Source organism: Solanum lycopersicum, chromosome 5 (assembly GCF_036512215.1).
Source record: "Solanum lycopersicum chromosome 5, SLM_r2.1".
Lineage (NCBI taxonomy): Eukaryota > Viridiplantae > Streptophyta > Magnoliopsida > Solanales > Solanaceae > Solanum > Solanum lycopersicum.
Window position 1 is genome coordinate 9,450,001 of NC_090804.1, and position 20,487 is coordinate 9,470,487.

The 20,487-nt window shown below is 32.4% G+C and overlaps 2 protein-coding genes across 2 annotated transcripts; both read right to left on the reverse strand.

Annotated features, from left to right (window-relative positions):
- Positions 1–6,739: 6,739 nt before the first annotated feature.
- LOC101260728 (probable histone H2A.3) lies at positions 6,740–7,255 on the reverse strand. The gene is made up of 2 exons (XM_004239462.4): positions 7,073–7,255; positions 6,740–6,964 (listed from the first exon to the last, which is right to left on the reverse strand). The coding sequence occupies exons 1-2, from the start codon at positions 7,253–7,255 to the stop codon at positions 6,740–6,742; spliced, it is 408 nt and encodes a 135-aa protein (XP_004239510.2).
- An 11,367-nt stretch (positions 7,256–18,622) lies between these two features.
- On the reverse strand, positions 18,623–19,323 carry LOC101261028 (histone H2A.6-like). Its single transcript, XM_069298182.1, has 3 exons — positions 19,298–19,323; positions 18,945–19,173; positions 18,623–18,850 (listed from the first exon to the last, which is right to left on the reverse strand). The coding sequence occupies exons 1-3, from the start codon at positions 19,321–19,323 to the stop codon at positions 18,623–18,625; spliced, it is 483 nt and encodes a 160-aa protein (XP_069154283.1).
- Between the last annotated feature and the right edge of the window lie 1,164 nt (positions 19,324–20,487).

Here is a 20,487-nt window from a genome sequence, read left to right on the forward strand (position 1 = left end):
TGAAAAAAAAGGGGATAACAAAAGGCAGTGTGCTTAATTCTTTGTGTTTGATGTGTTGAGAAAGGGTTGAACACTTGTTGAATCATTGTTGATGTAACTTCATGTTTGTGTGGTTGTGAACTGTGCGACGTTATGAAAATGGTCATCTCCTCATTATTTGTGTGAACTTCTCATTTGCATTATTCTGAGGCATTGATTGTGACAAGTGTTATGTGCATTAAGATAGAATGGATACTTAAGAGGATGTACCATTTCGAAGGACGTATCGCGCGTCGTGATGGATACTATATTTCGAGGGACGTATCACGCGTCGCGATGGTTACTATTATCGAGGGTCCTATCGTGCACCGCGACAAATGCATGGATAGGTATGTCCCCCATGGGTCCCGGACTGAGAGACAGCGGGTGTGTATCACTAGGTCAGGCGTGCATCATTATACTTGACATTGTATTCCATTGCATTGCACAATTTATCATTAGTGAACTTGATATCGTGTTTTGCTGATCTTCTGATTACCTTTCTGTGGGACTTGTGATTGATCAATATTGAGCTTGTTATTGCAGATATGTAATTTGTTGAAGTGTTGTTGTTGAGGATATTTAATTTGTCTAAGTGTTCTTGTTGAGCTACGTGCTATATAAACTGTGAGTTGTTAGGTTTGGTTGATTTTTAATGTAGGTTGTAGTTGTAGATGTTCGGTTGGGGGTGGTAGGAGTGCCCGTATTTCATACCCTTAGCTTGTTTTTAGAGGTTTACTTGCTGAGTACCGTGTGGTTTGGTACTCACCCCTTGCTTCTACAAATTTTTGTAGGTTATGAGCCTAGATTTTTGTTGTACTTGTCATTCTCTTCTTTTACGAGGCTTCTTGGAGGTTTGTCAAGTAGCTGTTTCCATCGCAGCAAACTTTCTTCTCCTTAATTATGATCTTGTTCTATTCTAGAAACAAGTTCATTTGAGACTTGAGTTTTTCTTTCGAATCAATTGTAATACTTTAGAGGCTTGTACACGTGACAACCAGGTTTTGGGGGTACATTTAAGTAACTCATAAATTTTCCGCATTTTATTGTAATATTGGGCGGACTTGTCTTTGTGGGATAAGACAAGTGTCATCATGCCCATTTTTGGGTCGTCACAAAATAGTATCAGAGCCCTAGGTTCATAGGTCTCACGTGTGTACGAGCCGAGTCTAAGTAGAGTCTCAAGGATCGGTACGGAGACGTGTGTACTTATCTTCGAGAGGCTATATTGACTTTTTAGAAAAATGTTCACTTTTTGAATCTCTATCGTGCGTCTTTTGTCCAATTTGATTTTTACCACTTCATTTTGTTCTCTCTCGTTTATATGATGACTCATGCGTAGTTCCTCAAGTGAATATTTGGCGTGTTGTATTTACTTGAATGTTAGACCTATTACTAAGGTGAATGTTATGGAATTATTAAAAAGATGTGTGAATAGATTTTAAATATTCAACAATTTGAAAGGGTTGTGTAAGATTAGTTACCTTAGTAAAATAAATAGTACTTGTGTGATATATAAGATAGTTAGAGTGATTTAACGAGTAAAACTGAAATGATTAAAGGGATGACTGAATAGAGGACATGTAACTTTGGAAACTACAATTTGTGAAGTTATCATAACGTGAATGAGTTGCTTAGAAAATGATAGGAATAATGATGTACCAATTGAGGTTTGAACTATTACGATGTTATAGATTTTGTATATTTAATAAAATCATGGTATGACTACTTAGTATCGATGTTTACTTGGTTAGTGTTATGGAGTATCGAACTAATCTATGAAATAGTGCATAACGATTGGACTAAAGATCAAATGGATTTGGTAATGTACTACACCCACTCAACGAATAGAAATATATGAGATTTGAGTACAATATTCTCAGGAAGTATGATGTGTTTTAGTGATGGATCTAACGAAATTTCACAATGTGGTATTAGTGTTATATGAAAATTGATAATTCAATGTTAAGTGTGAATAATAACTACTTAAGGAACTATGAATTTTATCATAAGCTCCAATTGAGTGGATTAATATTGGAATGACTATCTTATATGTAAAGCAAGTCCCAACGAGTATACTTGGGTTAAGGCAATTTGAAATTTTAGTAAGAAAATGTGTATAAAGTTAAGTTAGTCTGTTGAAATTGATTGGTATAGTTGAGTTTGAGATGTCATGTCATAAAAAGGTTGACTTTGTGGTAGTGATAAGGGCTGACTAGGCATAGTGATAAGCAGAGTTTGTGATGGATGATGATTAGGTTGCAACTATATGATAAGTTTTGTTGGTTAAAAGACTTTTGTATGATAAGGGTGACTTTCGAATGTCTGAGTTATGGTTTACTACTGTTTGTGAGTGCCATGGTTGTATGGTAATTTTTATGAGGAATTATGATGTCACTCGAATAGAATTGAAAGGAGCTAGAGCCAGAATGGAATGAATTAGTGGGATGTAGTTTAACCTTTAGAAGGAGGTGAGAACAAGGATATTATTCAGATTGTAAGGGTCAAAGATTTCAGAAAGAGTGGATAATTAAATTCAGAGATATGTGATTTCATCTGTTTTGCCTTGATTATGATAATATATAGTGTAACCAGATCAACTGATTAATTTAAATAAAAACTATTGGATAAAACTTGAGAAAGGAGTGTATATAGATGTTCAACTCGAGTGTGATTATATGTACTTTTTTATGGTTTTAAGTTGGAAATGAGTACGGTTGAAGATTTGGCAAAGGATATGATATGGTTGATGGAGAGGCGATCAATGTAAGCTAAGATACATGAATTCATAAAAATCTTCAAGATATGAGTTAATGTTGATAGACAAAGGGGTTGTGTTACATGGTTGGAATAAATTCAAGTTTTTCATTGTGAATTTAGATTTTTGGTAGTGTGTTTTGTCAAGGTCTAAAATGGTAAGGTAAGAAATAATCGATAGCATTGAGTGTGAAGTATTTGGAAGTACTTAAAAATAATTTAAATAGTAAATTTGGTTACTTTTGATTTCAATACCTAAGGGGGGTTTCATGCAATGTTTTGGTTTAGAGGGTAATGTAAAAAAATATAATGAGTTGGTCAAAGTATAAGATAGGTAAGCAAGTAAGCGAGAGAAAAAAAAAGTCTGATATACTATCGATTTAAAATATTTAATAATTGCATCATGAGAAGAATTTAAGAAAGATTAAAGAGTAAGACCCTTCGTATAGACCCTTGGTTTAGAATTCAAGGTTATATGGATTTTAACCTTTTAATTAAGATATTACTATGATATGTGAACTGATTCGGTACAGACTTACTAGGGGTTATCAACGTCTTTGATAAGGATTGAGTTTTGATCAGGTGACAAGCAACTACGTGTGAAGGATTCTATTTGGTTATGTAAAGTTAGATTGTTCAAAATATAATCGATAACTTATGGATGTTAATCGAGTGGACCAACAATTCTACATTGGATAATGAGGATTTTTGAAGGGATTGAAACTACTTGATGGGAAGATATAGGTTGTTATGATGCATTACATAAGCCTTTGATGGTGAGTAGATGGTATAAGCTTATGGTAGATAGAATTATTGGAGTGACTATGATTAATGTTTTAGTTGGCATGAGATATGTGATGATTTGAAATGATAGTTAAACATGGTACGTGAAAATTTATGTGGACTTGACAGTGGGTATGATTTAATAGCTTTATCTCGATAAGAAGGTAGTATCAGATTTGAAATTTGTGTTATCAACCTTAGGTGGACTTGTATATGTCATGGAATATTTACATGAAAAAAATGGGAGCCGTAGTTTAGAAATTATATAGGGGACAATGTGTTCGCTAAGAAGACTTTGATACTAGTGAATATTTGAGAGTAAAGTAAGTGGTTGGTGTAGTTATGATGGTTGTTGGTATTAAGAGTATTAGTTTCAATGAAGTACTGTGTAGAGAATATGTGGTTCGATAAAACAAGTATGTGAGTAATTATAATCGGGATTAGATTGATGATTATTGGTATCTAGAAATTTTAAGAGATAGGGTCGTATGAATAAAAATGTATGATATTGGCACGTTGGAAGAACTACTTAGTGTTATACGACTTTGGTTCGGTACATTCTTATGTGACCACATATATTGTTCCAGACATGATTTGGAGTATGATTCATTGCATATGTTCACGTCTGTTTCTACATTTATAGGTGAATTTCTAGTGGTGGATCGGATGTACCGATCCTCTATTCTCCTCTTGATAGAGTCGGATCCTTGGGCATACTTGGGCATTTCAGTTATGATAGATGTGGTGTTGGGTGAAATAATGAAAGTATACCAGTAACTCTACGCGCACAATGTTGCTTATGAGAACTTAATATAAGACCTACTATGAAGAGTTACAACTGTCTAAGAGTATTATTAGAGATCTACATTTTGAACTGTATTGCATGTGGGTTATTTACTTGATATTGTTTTGGGGTTAGATAAGTTTGATTCTCCATTGATGAGTACCCGTTATCTAAAGATCATATTGATATAACTTAAGCCCGTGAAGGGATTGTGTTCTGAAAATGAAATATGGATAGAGATCTCGGATGGTTTGTGCAATATGAGTATGTGGTGGTTTGTTCAAGTTCACCTTTGATTGTAGCCGATACCAATTCAGAATGCTATCTTGATTATGTGAGCAAAAATTCGTCATGATGGATATGTTATGATCCAATTTGTTTCACTTTAAATTTAGCTCATATGTTAGACTCTGGCTTGATAATAACTCTTGATTTTATAGATTTTTTTCAAGGTATGACTCGAAAGTTTAGTACTTAGTAGTTGATCTTGATGGAATGCTCTTGAGGATGAGCTCACTTTGAGAGATGAACACCGACTAGTATGTTATAACTCAAGCTTTTTGTATGTTTGTCATTATTCCTCCTCCTTCTTCTTCTTTATGTTCGAAGACGAACATGGTTTTTAGTGGTGGATAATGTAATGACCTGTCATATCAATTTTTGAAAAAAAAATTGATTAAAATTTTCTGCCCCTCGAGTTATTTTTGATCTGTTGATAAAGTTGGTTTTGAAATTCTAATCTATTTATTTTAACTACAATTAGTTAATTGACGGATATTTAAAAAAACTAATTTAGTTGATAATAATGGGCCAAATCAAAAATTTATTTAAAACCCTATATTATTTGGCCCATATATATTAGAATAAAATAGTAAAAGTTATCATTTTTAATGCATAGTTAACTTAGAAAAAAGGAAAAGGGAGGAAGGGAGAAACTACTTGTGCAGGGCGTCATGGAACCTCGACAGTTCGCATCAAGGTAAGAGGCTTCCCTCGAACCAACCGAAATACCTCAGACTCATCAACAAGTGCATTGTAGTGAAATATAACTCGTATCTCAATTGATAGTCTGTCTAAAATGATACATGAAGATTTTCGCTGTAAAAGTGGCTCAATATGCATACAAACTCATAAATCAAGTATTTTGTCGTTTTATGTCATAAAAACTCTGAATTTTTTATTTTCCCATATAAAATCTTCTCAAAATTTAACTAGTGAACCTCCCTTTTACAACTCAACATATGGAAAAAACATAGTAAAAACTATTTTCATTCCTCAAATAGAAAAGTCCCAAAGGTTTTTCAAGAATAAAAAAATCAAAAGTGAGTACAAAATGCATGATATCGTACCAACTCAGCACATGAAATAATTATTAGGGTAAAACCTGACGCAACACAAATGTACTAACTTGAAACTAGAGGTAGTCCAAGCTCACAACCTCCGGCCCAACAATAAATAATATTAACAAACTTAAAGGCCCAAAATACAACAATAGGCACACAAGCATTCCAAAAATAAGAAACACGCAGAATCTTAAATTTCATGCCACCTTGAAGTATTTCTCAAGATACTAAGTGACACTAAGATAAAGGATAAACCTTGGATAAAGTTTTCCGGCTAAATACTAAGCTAAGCAACAAAAATTGGCCATAAAGAGTCTAAGGATTATACAAAACCTACAAACTAAACCTCAATCTACCTAATGATAAGAACAACTCAATATAAACATAATATAACCATGACAAGTCTAAAAGTTGTTGAAACATAACCGACTTAAATGGTGAAAACTGCACCTAAACCTCTAATCCAGAACTTTTCCTTCAATAGGGTCTCGAAACAGTGACATGCTATCAAGAGCATAAAATACAAGTCAATACATGAATAACGATATTCATGATCATATTACAAATATATCATCTCTTACATTTATAGAACAAAATTGATTTACATTTCTTTAGATCTATTCACTACAAGTATTTGATCATGAAATTTCAAAATAAATTGAAATTGTATTTCTGTATTTCAAATTTGGAAAATAGTTAAGAAAACATTCTAAGAAAAACTTTCATTTACAGTACTTTATCATGAAATTTCTATTTAAGTTGAAATTCTATTACAAATTTGGGAAATTAAATAGTTAACAAAGATTCCTAAGAACATTAGAGAGAGAAAAACTGAAACTATTATACATATCAAGAAATGAACATATAAGAATAAATAACAATAAAACCAATAAATAAAATGATAACTGAAGAAAATTAATCAATATTTAATATAAGATCCAAGTATGTTGAGTTTTTATTCTAAGCCACATAAATATAGAATTATAAAGTTTTCTATGAATATAAGGAATTTAATAAAAGCAAACATCGTGATGCTAGTGATGTAATATTCAGTCTAATCCTCCTCCTCATGAGCAGCAACAACAGCCTTTGAAGTGTTATTCTTGTTGTTAGGTAGCAAAATTTTGTGAATTTTTGGAATAACACCACCAATCGGAATGGTCAGATCTCTAAGAAATTGATACAACTCCTTATCAAACCTAATAGCTAATTGAATATGCCTTGGAGTGATACGAGTCTTTTTGTCATTCCTCGCTGCAATTCCAGCCAATTCAAGAACCTACAATCAATCAATATATGTAAAATTTAGTAATCACAAACCTTAGAAATTTTACATATAAAAGAGAGATAGAGAAAGACAGAGATAAAAGGAACTTGAGAAATTCACCTCAACTGCATGGTACTCAAGCACAGCAGCGAGAAATACCAGTGCTCCAGCAGGAACATGTTTGCCATATTTCCCGACTTTGAGGAATCGGGCAATACGAGCTACTGGAAATTTGAAACAGGCTTTGCTGCTACAAGATCTCCTTTTAGCATTTGAACCAAGGTTTTTCCCTACACCGGCCATTGCTCTTTTTCACTTAAAAAAAACTAACAATTTTTCTTTTTGATCTATAGAAACAATAAACAAATGAAGAGGAAGAATTGAATTGTTGTGTGTATGTGAAATTCTACAGCAATCTGGCTTTTATATTATAGCCCACCAAGAGTTATAACCCAGCCAATGAGAAGATGATCACGAGGATTGAACTTGTATGCCGTTGGATGAAAAAGAAAATCAACGGTGGATAAATATGTTGGTATATTTAGTAAATTTCAAGAATTATAATAATTTTATTTCCAAAAATAAAGAATTATGATGTGTGTGTTTTTCCAAAATAAATATGTATTAAGATATATTTGTTACCAAAAAAAGGGGATATGATGTCTTTAATTTGTTGCCAAAAAAAGAAAAAGACAGAAGGAATTATGATGAGTTTTTTGCTTAAAAAAGAGAGGGGAAATTTGTTTCTTTAATATTTTGGTTTAATAGCCCTTTGAACAGACTTGAAGTTTTACAACTTATTAAAGTGTAATTTGTATAGTAAAAGAAAATAACATATTTTATATGACCAACTTGTGATCGGTTCAACAACTTGCAAATAAAAGTATCCTTTATTTTAAAAAGAAATAATAGGTTATAGATATTTTTATTACACAATCCGTGTTTAAAACATTGCTACTGAATACAACGAACTTTAGAAATACAAAGTTACCAAAGTTTAATGATTCAGTGAAGAACGAAAATAAATTAACAAAATTCAAATCTGTAAAAACATACCGCAATCTGGAAAAACATAATGCAAAGAAGATAAAGCCCCCTGAATGCACAATGTCCCCTTAAGGAAATTATTTTCGTCTAGAGACTGAGGTTTGATTTGGAATATGGCCTCTAGAAAAAGAATGATCTCAATCACCAGTGTATTAATACCCAAAATGTTGGTGTCAGCGAGCCACTCGGCACTTATAAAAGTTTTACTCAAATAAACATTTACTTGCAATGTGTAGCTCATAGAGGGTGGAGCAGCTTTTCAATTGGGTGCATACAACTTATACTCTATGTTCCGCACATGCCTGGATTCTTATTCCAAAACATTGGATACACATCTAGTTCTGCCTATGGAACAATCATCTCATCAAGGGTAAACTGTGTGTTTCAATGTTAAATGTTACTTGATATAGAAATGTATGATCCTTGGTAGAATTGACCAAAGAGGAAACTAGAAAGTATGTCGTATCAGTAGTAATTAGATTTATAAGAGGAAACTCAACTTAGATTGAAATAAGAAGAGAAACACTACTATTAATATATGAATTGAACTCAATTATTTCCAATGATTAACCATTTGAAAATGATAGCATCATTTGAGAAAACATGCGCTTTAGCTAGTTTCCAAAGACAGCTAGTTGTAGCATCCTGACCATGGGAGAATACATTACATGAAAATGAGGGTTCCTATATGTAATTCTTGACTTGTAATTGTTTAAAAAAATGAACAATAATGACAAAAATATAAGAAATTCAAAACAAAACTTGCTTGGCTTAGAGACACGTTAATACATTTCTTGAAGATAGTTGGAGTCTCTCCCACGAGCAATCGAAAGAATAAATATTAAATCTATATTTGGAATTCAAATAAGCCATAAAACAAGTAGCATTCAAGAATGTTTCTCTTCTATTCTAGAATTAGTGATTTCTCCAATTTGATTAATGTCTCACTAGTGTTATCAAGGAAATGTGGTTTTTTCTTGAGTTCTATATCTTTTCAACCAAAAAAAACTCAATTTATGGGAAAAAAGTTTTTGCAAATAAGAATTTAATTAACTTGTATTTATTTATAGGTTCATTAGTTCAAATAAAATCTTATCTTGCAAAAATCCATAACATAGAATTATGAAAAAAACTCTTTCAAAATCCTATAACGTAGAAATAAAAAATAAAAAAGAATGTTACAACTTACATTCATGTATTTTGTTTCAAAACTTCTAAGGAATGAATTTGTTTCAAAATTGATTCAAACAACAACTATTAAAATCTCCCACTTGTGTCAAGAATTTTTATCTTTGAAAAATCCAAAAAATCTTTTGAGACATTAATCTATCAACATGCGTCAATAATGGTGTCTTTTGTACTTGAACCATTAGCTAGTGAAGGCTTTCTAAATCATTGACTACTTAGTGAATAAACATTGAAATAAGTGGTTCATTCAATGAAATAGAGAAATACTCCATGCATAGCACTATGTTCCAGTGAAAATCGAAATCCTATAACACCTTACGGTCATGTGTCATGAATCCTTTTAGCTAAGTGCTTTAAGATTTCTCTGTTAAAATCTTATTGAAGATGCCTCCACTTCGCACTTAGTGCGGTGAATTCCTCGAGAGTATCTTTGAATACTCCGACCAAATAGTGTATGAACTTCATTAAGAGAAATTAGTCTCATCCTCCTTAACAACAAAGTATTGATCAATCTATCAAGAGTATTCCTACACAGTCCCATTGAAATCTATTTATAGACTTATTAAGAGAATATAATCTCATCCTTTTCTTTAGTAGGAATATTGAAAAAATTTATCAAGAGTTTTCTGACTAACTCCAACCGAGATCGGTCATATAAATATTACTAAGAGATAAGAATCTCAGTCATGCATATCTACTTGTTTCATTTTATTTGAAAAATGGGAATTTTATTGATGTGCTTCACAATTGTAACTTTAATTGTTTTTTCCATTATAACCAAAAATTACATCATTTGGTAGGGTTACCATAAAGAACAATTAATATATAACAAGCTTTATTCCCATCCCATTACAAGTTTCCACCACTAACTTTTTGTCTAACCCTTTAGACAAAGGATCCGCTAAATTAAATCTGGACTTCACATATTAAAGAGATATCATGCCTTCCTCCAATAATATCCTCAGATGATTGTGTTTGAGATGAAGTTGTATCGACTTTCCATTGTAGCATTCACTTGAAACCCGAAATGTAGCAGCTTGATTATCACAATAGATAGTTAAAGGTTGTACTGACTTACTCCACAAAGGAATATCTATCAACATAAATTGTAGCCAATCAGCTTCTTCTCCAGCATAAGACGTAGCTATAAATTCTGACTCCATGGTTGAGTGAGTAATACACATCCGCTTCTTTGATTTCTAAGAGATCGTTGCTCCAGCCAAAGTGAAAATCAAAGCAGTAATAGATTAAACGTCATTCGGATCAGAATTCCAAGTAGTATCGCTATAGGCTTCAAGAATAGCTGAAAATGTTGAATAATGCAGGCCAACATTAATTGTACCCTTCAGGTATCTTAAAACACAAATTAAGGCATTCCAATGTTCAACTCCGAGATTGCTAGTAAACTTTCTCAAGGTTCGTACTGCATTACCAATATACGGCCTAGTATAATGCATGATATACATAAGACTCCCAACAATATGAGAATATGTCAATTGGTCAAGAACATCACTAGAGTTTCTCATTAGTTTGATGCTAGGATCAAATGGTGTAAGAGCAAATTTTTCATCAAAGCGACCAAGCCTTATTTAGAACTTTCTCAATAACTTGATTGAGTAAGATTCAAGCCATTCGACGATCTTATAATTTTAATACCCAAAATTACATCATTTTCTCCAAGATCTTTCATTTCAAATTGAGAAGCTAGAGATGATTTTATTTCTTTTACTCTTTCAATATCAGTTCTAAAGATCAACTTATCATCTACACAGAGACATATTATAACATCAGATTTTTCTTGAAATTTGTTTAATATGCAAATATCGCCACCATTGATTGAGTAGACATTATAAATCACTACTCTTCTAAATTTCTCATGCCATTGTTTTGTAGCTTGTTTCAATCAATAAAGCGATTTAAGAAACTTACAAACTTTGTGTTCTTGACTAGGTACAACAAATCCTTCTGGTTGTTTCATATGAACTTCTTCATCTAATCACCATTTAGAAATGCAGTCTACACATCGATTTGATGTATTAACAGACTATGAAATGTGGCTAAAGCAATCAAGATTCAAATAGAAGTCATTCGAGCTACAGGTGCAAAGCTATCAAAATAATCAATATCTTTCAATTGAATAAAACCTTTTGCAACCAAGTGGTCTTTGTACTCATCTAAGATACCATCAGATTTTATTTTCATTCTAAAGATCCATGAACAACCAATAAACATACATGCAAGAGGGTGGTCTGATAAAATCCATATACTATTTGACATAATAGAGTGCATTTAATCATCGATAGATTCATGCAAGACAGGAGCATCGTGTGAAGCCATTGCCTCAACATAACTTTCAGGATCTCTTTTAACTAAATAGACTTGAAAATTTGGTCCAAAGTCTCTTGTATCTTTTTCCAAAGATTCTTTTTTGTTAGGAAATATATGCTCAAAACATTTAGAATGCAATGATTCGATTATTGTGTGAGGGCTTGGAGTCTCATGATTCAAAAATCTATAAGCCTTACTGGTTTGTGAATAACCAATAAATACACAATCTACTCCTCTATAGTGAATCTTAGTCAAATGTTGACATGGTAATCTAAGATGAGCCAAACAACCCCGTAATTTAAAATAATTTCTGTTTGGATTTCGTTTCATTCGAAGTTCATATCGAGATTAATCAGGTTTGTCAGAATGAATTCAATTCATAATATGATATTCAAAAAATAAGGCTTCAGTCAAAAAAATTTCAGTGATACCACATTCATAAAGCATAGATTTAACCTTTTCGATGAAAGTTCTATTCTTTCTTTCTGTTACACCATTTTGTTGTGGTGTATACGACATAGTCAACTGTTTCTCAATGCCTTCTTTTTCACAAAAATCAATAAATTTGATCTTAAATATTCTCTACCTCTGTCACATCTAATTTATATAATCTTCAAAATCAATTTATTTTCAACGTCTACTTTATATGTTTTAAAAGTCTCAAATGCATCATCTTTTGTTTTTAATGGAAAGAAATATGTATACCTTGAGTAATCGTCAATGAAAGTCATAAAATATCTCTTTCCATGATGTGATATACAATCCATATCACAAATATCAATGTGGAATAACTCCAAAAGTGTGGATGTCCTTTCAACAGTTAAAATGCTTCTTTGTTATTTGACATTTACTACAAGTAATACACTTAGCAACATGATCCTTTAAACAATATGTAATTAATCCATTTTCATCATAAGTTGAATGGGTCTAAAGTTCATATGACTAAGACGTTCATGCCATAAATCTAAAGACTCCACAACATAAGCAAGAATATTTTCTTTTTCAATATTGAGTTTGAACATGCCATTTGAAGCATAGCCTTTTAAAAAAAACATGCCTTATTTAGACAAAATAAGTTTATCTGTCTCAAAAAGCATTTTAAATCCACGCTTCAACGAAGTGTACCTCACACCAAGTTATTTTGAATATTAGGAACATGCAATACATGTATCAATGTAACCATCTTTCCGGAAGTGAATTTTATTTCAATAGTTCCTATTCCCACAACCTTAACAGGGGAAAATTTTCTCATATGCAAAACTTTATAGCCCCCACTAATTCATAGGTCGTGAAAGAATTTTGATTACTTGATATATGACGAGTTGCACCAGTGTGTATCTACCATTCGGCTTGATCTCCCGCTATAAATGCTTATCTGACCATTACGACTTGTTCTTTTTTTGTATTGTTATTTTCCTTTTATTTTTTCTTTTAGCTTTAAGAATTTTACAATCACGTTCATAGTGACCAATTTTATGACAATGATAAAATTCATTCGACTTAGAATTAGAATTACTATGCTTGAAATATTTACTCTTCTTTGCCTTCAAAATACTATTATTGACATGTTCATGATATTTTCTTCAACAATATGATCTTTGATGATGGGCTCCTTCAAGATGTTATTGTCACAATATCCCGTCTCTTGTTCAATTTGCAAGTGTTGCAATTATTTTTCAAAAGTCAAATTTTCCTTCTTGTGTAAGAGTTTGCTTCTGTACTCCTTCCAAGATGAAGGAAGTTTTGAGACAATAGAACCAAAATGAAAGTTTTCATCAAGAGCAATTTCAGATATAGCAATTTTATTAGCTATAAATTGAAATACTAGAACTTATTCAGTGATTTACTTGTCCTCAAACATTTTGAACTCCATATAATTTGAAACAAGAAATACTTTGAATTCGCCTCTTCTTCTAAATGGATTTCTTTAAGAGTATCCCTTAGAAAATTTGCACTTAATATAATATTGATCATAATATTTATTGGACATACCTCCAAGAACATAACTCTTGCATAAAGAACATAATTTTTGCATAAATAATCATCATCTTGCCACTTGACAATTTGATCTTTAATTAAGTAGCCTCGTTGGTTGCTACCTCGGAACCAGGAGTGTCAGGTCAAGGTTTCTCAAGAACATTTGCAAACTTTAGTCGTCGTAAAAAAAATTTAATCTTTCCACGTCATCTAGAAAAGTCTTTGCCATCAAATATTTCAAAATTAGAATTAGGAAAATTTTGAACAATGTTTGTTATTTATGTGGATGTCATAGAGACAACTATCTTCGAATTGTTAAAACAAATGAAAAAGAATGAGAAAAATGTAAGAAACCCAAAATAAAACTTGCTTGGCTTAGAGTCACTTTAATACGTTTCTTGAAGATAGTTTGAGTCTCTCCCACGAGCAATCGGAAGAATAAATAACAACTCTATCTTTGAAATTCAACTAAGCCACAAAACAAATAGCATTTAAGAACGTTGCTTGAATAAGTGATTTCACCTTTAGATTAATGTCGCACAGTGTGTTATCAAGGGAAAATAGTTTTTTCTTGAGTACTATTTCTTTTCAGCCAAAAGAAACTCAATTAATAGGACAAATGTTTTTGCAAGAAAAAGACTTAAATTAACATGTATTTATTGTAGGTTCATGAATTAAAAGAATAAATTATTTTTCAAAAATCCATAACATATAACTAAAGAAAAACTCTTTCAAAATCCTATAAGATAGAAATAAAAACAAGAACTCAAGAAGAAAAGTTCCAAACTTTACTTTCACAAAGAAATATTAAATGCAGTACATGTTAATATATTGAAGAAAACTCGTGTTTGATAATATGGAAAATAAATTAGTTTGATAATTAATACTAATCAATAACTCTCTCTCACGACTCAGAATCAAGTCATGATGGTGAGCAATAAGCCCTCACGTAGGCAAGCCAAAAACCTAACAAGATAAAATAGGAAGACATCATATACCCTTAAAATGAAGGAATTTAAGCATAAATGAATATACAGAATAGTGACATAATATAGAATTGTAAATATGATATACAATATGCAAAATGGATGCAAAGAAGGCAAAGAAAAATAAATTAATTAAACGGAATAATCAATCTTCGAACCTGGTGTCACTCGTAAATGAGCATATACATACAAAGAGGTTATATTTACAAGTCTGTCTAATTCAAAATATAGTACAAAAGAAGGAAATATAGTAAGCCTTTGGACATCAGGAGCTCACCACAATCATAATCAACAACGATCATGGGAGATCGACCGCTCTTTGAGAATAGTTGTTACTGAGAGCTGCATCAGAAAAATATGGAGAAATATAGTATGAGTACAAAAATATGGGGTACTCAGTAGGTTAAATAGGTCCACCAAGCTTAGAAAGATCAAATATATAGAGAGAAACACGATACTTCTAAACATTACATTGGAAAGGTTCTAAGTTACGATAATCAACTACCAAGAAAAGAGGGAAAAACACAAGATTATAAGAAGGAACTAAACACTCAAGTACATGAAAGTCGTAACATACATACAACAACTCACACAAATAGGATGATGCGATGCAAGTGATGAATACAAGAAAGTAGAAGCATGAAAGAATCCTCGAACCACCTGGAATACCTCAGACTCATCAACAAGTGCATTGTAGTGAAATATAGCTGGTATCTCAATTGACGGTTTGCCCATAACGATACCTCAAGCTTATTAGTGTAAAAGTGGCCGAATATGCATACAAACTCATAAATCAAGCATTTTCCCACATAAAATCTTCTCAAAATTTAACTAGTGAACTTCCCCTTCAGAACTCAACATATGGGAAAACATAGTGAAAACTATTTTTATTACTCAAATATAACTGTGCCAAAGGTTTTTCAAGAATTAATAAATCAAAAGTGAGTATGAAATGCATGATATAGTACTAACTCAACACATGAAACAATCATTAGGGTAAAACCTGACGCAACACAAATGTACTAACTTGAAACTCGAGCTACTCCAGCTCACAACCTCCGGCCCAACGATAAAAAACATTAACGAACATAAAGGCTCAAATATAACAATAGGCACACAATCATTCCTAAAATAAGAAACACGCAGAATCTTAAATATCATGCCATCTAGAAGTATTTCAGAGATACTTAGTGACACCAAGATTAAGGATCAACCTTGACTTATGTTTTCCGACTAAAAACTAAGCTAAGTAACCAAAAATGGCCATCAAGAGTCTAAGGATCATACATACCTACAAATTATTCTAAGTCTACCTAATGATAGAAACTGTAACACCCCGTATCCAAAATAGATCAAAAATAAGTTTTTCACTAAATCTACAGGTGCAAAAGATGGTGGCCATCGATGGACCGTAGCCTTACCCATGGTATGTTCTTCACATCTGTTGATGAATTCAGAACCCTGTACAATCTCAGCCACAGAAAATTTGACTAAGTGTCAAACAACGGATGGACCGACAGTCTATAGGTTAGACTACGGTCCGTAGTCTGTATCCATCGATCAATACCCCATTCACGCACTCACTGACAAGAACCACGATTGAACAGCACCGTCCGTAGATGGAACCACAGTCCGTAGGTCTAGCCGTAGGTGGAAATTAACAGATAGTTTAGGGGGAAGCACAATTGAGTCAGTTTCAATTGATCATAACTCTTAACACAAAATGAATTAGGTGTCCCATCACATACCGACATATAGATAATTGAATTATGTTTCCATATCCACAAACCTTGCCAAAATCAGACTTCCATGTAAAATGTTATGCCAATTTTAGTAAAGGCCCGTCAAACAGGCCCAACCTACGGACCCAAATGACGGACCGTCGATTGAACGACGGACCATCAGTCCAAGTCATCGTTTGGTCCGACAACAATTAACTCAGGGGTCTTTGGTCTTTTCCCACTTTTTTTAAACCCTATTTTGCCCCTAAATCATCAGATTTTAGTCAATTTAAGCCTACAAACATAACTAAAACTTACCCTAAGTCAAATCATTAATCAAAACTTATAAAATTAGAAGAAAGAAAGGAGAAAAAGGTTAAAACCCCTAGTTGAAGAACACAACAAGGTTCCAGCCCCGAAATCTAAGTGTTTCTTCGTGAATTTCCTCACCACGTATATGGGATTTCACTAATGGGTTCCTTTCACCCATTGGGTCCCTAGTTTTCATACAGTTCTTGATTCTCTTATGATGATTAAACCTAGGGTTTTTTGAACTTTGATAGAACTCCATGAATTTAATAAATATGTGTTCCAAATTAGATTGTAAAGTTATTATTTAGATTATCGCATGAATTTCAGAGCCCTAGCTTTGTATTTCTTTAGTTCTTGAATTACATGCTAGGTCAGACATTTTAGCTATTCAGTTATGCATGCCTCAGTTTTAATGCATCATTAACAGATTAAATGTTGCATTCTCAGTTTGCATGTTCAGTTTTAAGCTATCCAGTATTTATAGAAATTCAGTAATAATGTCTTAATCACCTTATTCATTGGGAGTAGCATAATACCGAGTTAGACTAGGGTTCAGCGTACCCAATTAGTCCTAGAACTACTAGCCAAGTAGGTTGTCAGTCCCCTATGTGGGAAATCAGTTTAGTGATCACGCCAGCATGTTTTTATACCTTTGGCAGGGTATATTGGGTCCTTTCGATGGGGCGTATACATCGGACTCCACATTTAGCTCATGTGGTTTTATTATCGGTTATTAGTAGCTCCCATAGTTCAGTCAGACTCTCTTGAATTGACCATTTATTAGTATATTCAGTATTAAGTATTAGCATGTTATACATTGGTCATTGCATTCAGTTAGTTCATAATTCAGTATGTCATGTTCAAATTATTATACTTGTTGTTGTGCTTGTTCTGTTATGTTTAGTTCATCTTTATTCTATCCTACATGCTCAGTACCTTTCATGTACTGACACAAACCTGTTCTACATCTTTTCGTCATGAAGGTTCAGGTTCTCAACATCCAGATCACGTATAGATCGATTTCTTATCTTCAGTTTAATCGATTCAGTGGTGTGTCCTCATTCTCCGAGGACAATAGTCATTAGTTTCTTTTAAGTATTTAGTATTTTAGCTTAAGTCTTTTCTAGATTTAGCTGGAGCTTGTCCCAATATTTCTAGTCCAGTTTAGAGTCTATTTTCAGACATAATTTCATCTTAGTATTGAGTTAATATTTTCTTTGTATTAAACTCATCAGTATTTCATTTATCTCAGTTATAGCATACGGGCATTCCCCATCTTTTCATTTTAAGTATGATTTTGCTTCCGCAACAGTTTATATTCTTTAGTGTGCTCATTATCATGCCAGCAGCGTTAGATTGTGATCACTTGTGGTCCTCTGTTTCGTGTTCACGTCTCGAGGGTAGCTCGGGGTGTGACAGAATCAACTCAATATAAACATAAACTAACCAACACAAGTCTAATAAGAGTAAAACCATAACCGACTACAAGGTAAAAATTGCACCCAAACCTCTAATCCCGAACTTTTCCTTCCATAGGTCTCGAAAAAATGACATGCTATCAAGAGCATAAAATACAAGTCAATACATGAATAACAATATCCATGGTCATATTATAAATATATCATCTCTTATATTTATAGAAAAAATTCATTTACTTTGCTTTAGATCTAGTCACTACAAGTATTTGATCATGAAATTTCAAAATAAATTCAAATTGGTTTTCTGTATTTACAAATTTGGAAAGTAGTTAAGAATGTATTCTAAGAAAAACTTTCATTTAAAATACTTTATATCAATCATGAAATTTCTATTTAAGTTGAAATTCTATTTGAAATTTGGGAAAGTAAATAGCAAACAAAGATTCCTAAGAACTCTTGAGAGGAAAAAACTGAAACTATTATACACATCAACAAATGAACTTATAAGAATAAATTACAATAGAACTAATAAATAATATGATAACTGAAAAAAATTAAATATTACGTAATATAAGATCCAAGTATGTTAAGTTTTTATTCTAAGCCACATAACTATAGAATTATACAGTTTTCTATGAATACAAGGAAATTAATAAAAGCAAACATCGCAATGCTAGCGATGGAATAATCAGTCTAATCCTCCTCCTCCTGAGCAGTAGCAACAACAACCTTTGAAGTGTTTCTCTTGGTGTTAGGCAATAAAATTTTGTGAATTTTTTTAATAACACCACCATTCGGAATGGTCACATCTCTAAGAAATTGATACAATTCCTTATCAAACCTAATAGCTAATTGAATATGCCTTGGAGTGATACGAGTCTTTTTGTCATTCCTCGCTGCAATTCCAGTCAATTCAAGCACCTACAATCAATCAATATATGTAAAATTTAGTAATCACAAACCCTAGAAATTTGACATATAAAAGAGAGAGAGAGAAGGAATTTGAGAAATTCACCTCAACTGCAAGGTACTCAATCACAACAACAAGGAATATCGGTGCTCCAACACCAACAAGTTTGACATATTTCCCGACTTTGAGGAATCGGGAAATACGAGCCACTGGAAATTTGAGACCTGCTTTGCTACTACGAGATCTTCTTTTAGAATTTGAACACAAGGTTTTTCCCTTTACCGTCCATTGCTCTTTTTCACTCAAAAAAAACCCAACAATTTTGCTTTTTGATCTAAAGAAACAATAGACAAATGAAGAGGAAGAACAGAATTGTTGTGTGCATGTGAAATCCTAAAGCAATCTGGCTTTTATATTTATAGCCCACGGGAGTTATAACCCATCCAATGAGAACATACTCACGAGGATTGAAATTGTATGCCATTGGATGAAAAAGAAAATCAACGGTGGATAAATATGTTGATAAATTTAGTCAATTTCAAGAATTATAATAAGTTTATTTCCAAAAATAGAGAATTATGATGTGTGGTTTTTTTCCAAAATAAATAAGTATAAGATATGTTTGTTACAAAAAAAGGGATGTGATGTCTTTAATTTTTTGCCAAAAAAAGAATAAGACAGAAGCAATTATGATGAGTTTTTTGCTCAAAAAAGAGAGAGGAAATTTTTTCCTTTAATATTATGGTTTAATAGCCCTTTGAATAGAATTGATGTTTTACAAACTTATTAAAGTGTAATTTGTATAGTAAAAGAAAATAACATATTTTATATGACTAACTTATTATCGGTTCAACAAGCTTCAAAATAACAGTAGCCTTCATTTTAGGTTATACATATTTTTGTTACATAATCCGTATTTAAAATATTGCTACTGATTACAACAAACATTAGAAATACGAAGTTATCAAGTTTATTGATTCAGTAAAGAACAAAAATTAATTCACAAAACTAAAATATGTAAAAACATACCACAATATGGAAAACATAATGGAAAGAAGATCAAGCCTCCTGAATGCACAATGTCCCCTTAAGGAAATTATTTTCCTCTAGTGTCAGAGGTTTGATTTAGAATATGTTCTCCAGGAAAGAATGATCTCAATCACCAGTGTATTAATACCCAAAATGTTGGTGCTAGCAAGCCACTCGGCACTTATAAAAGTTTTCCTCTAAAAAGCATTTACTTGCAATGTGTAGCTCATACGACGGTGGAGCAACTTGTCAATTAGGTGCATACAACTTAACACTCTATGGTTCCGCACATGCGTGGATTCTTATCCTGAAACATTCAATACACATCTAGTTATGCCTATGGAAAAATCATCTCATTAAGGGCAAAATGTGCATTATAAAGTTAAATGTTACTAGATATAGAAATGTATGATCCTTGGTAGAATTGACCAAAGAGGAAACTTGAAAGTATGCCATATCAGTGGTAACTATATTTATAAGAGGAAAACTCAATTTAGATTAAAATAAGAAGAGAAACAATGCTACTAATATATGAATTGAACTCGATCCTTACCAATGATTAACCATTTGAAAAATGGTAGCATCATTCGAGAAAACATGCGCTTTAGCTAGTTTCCAA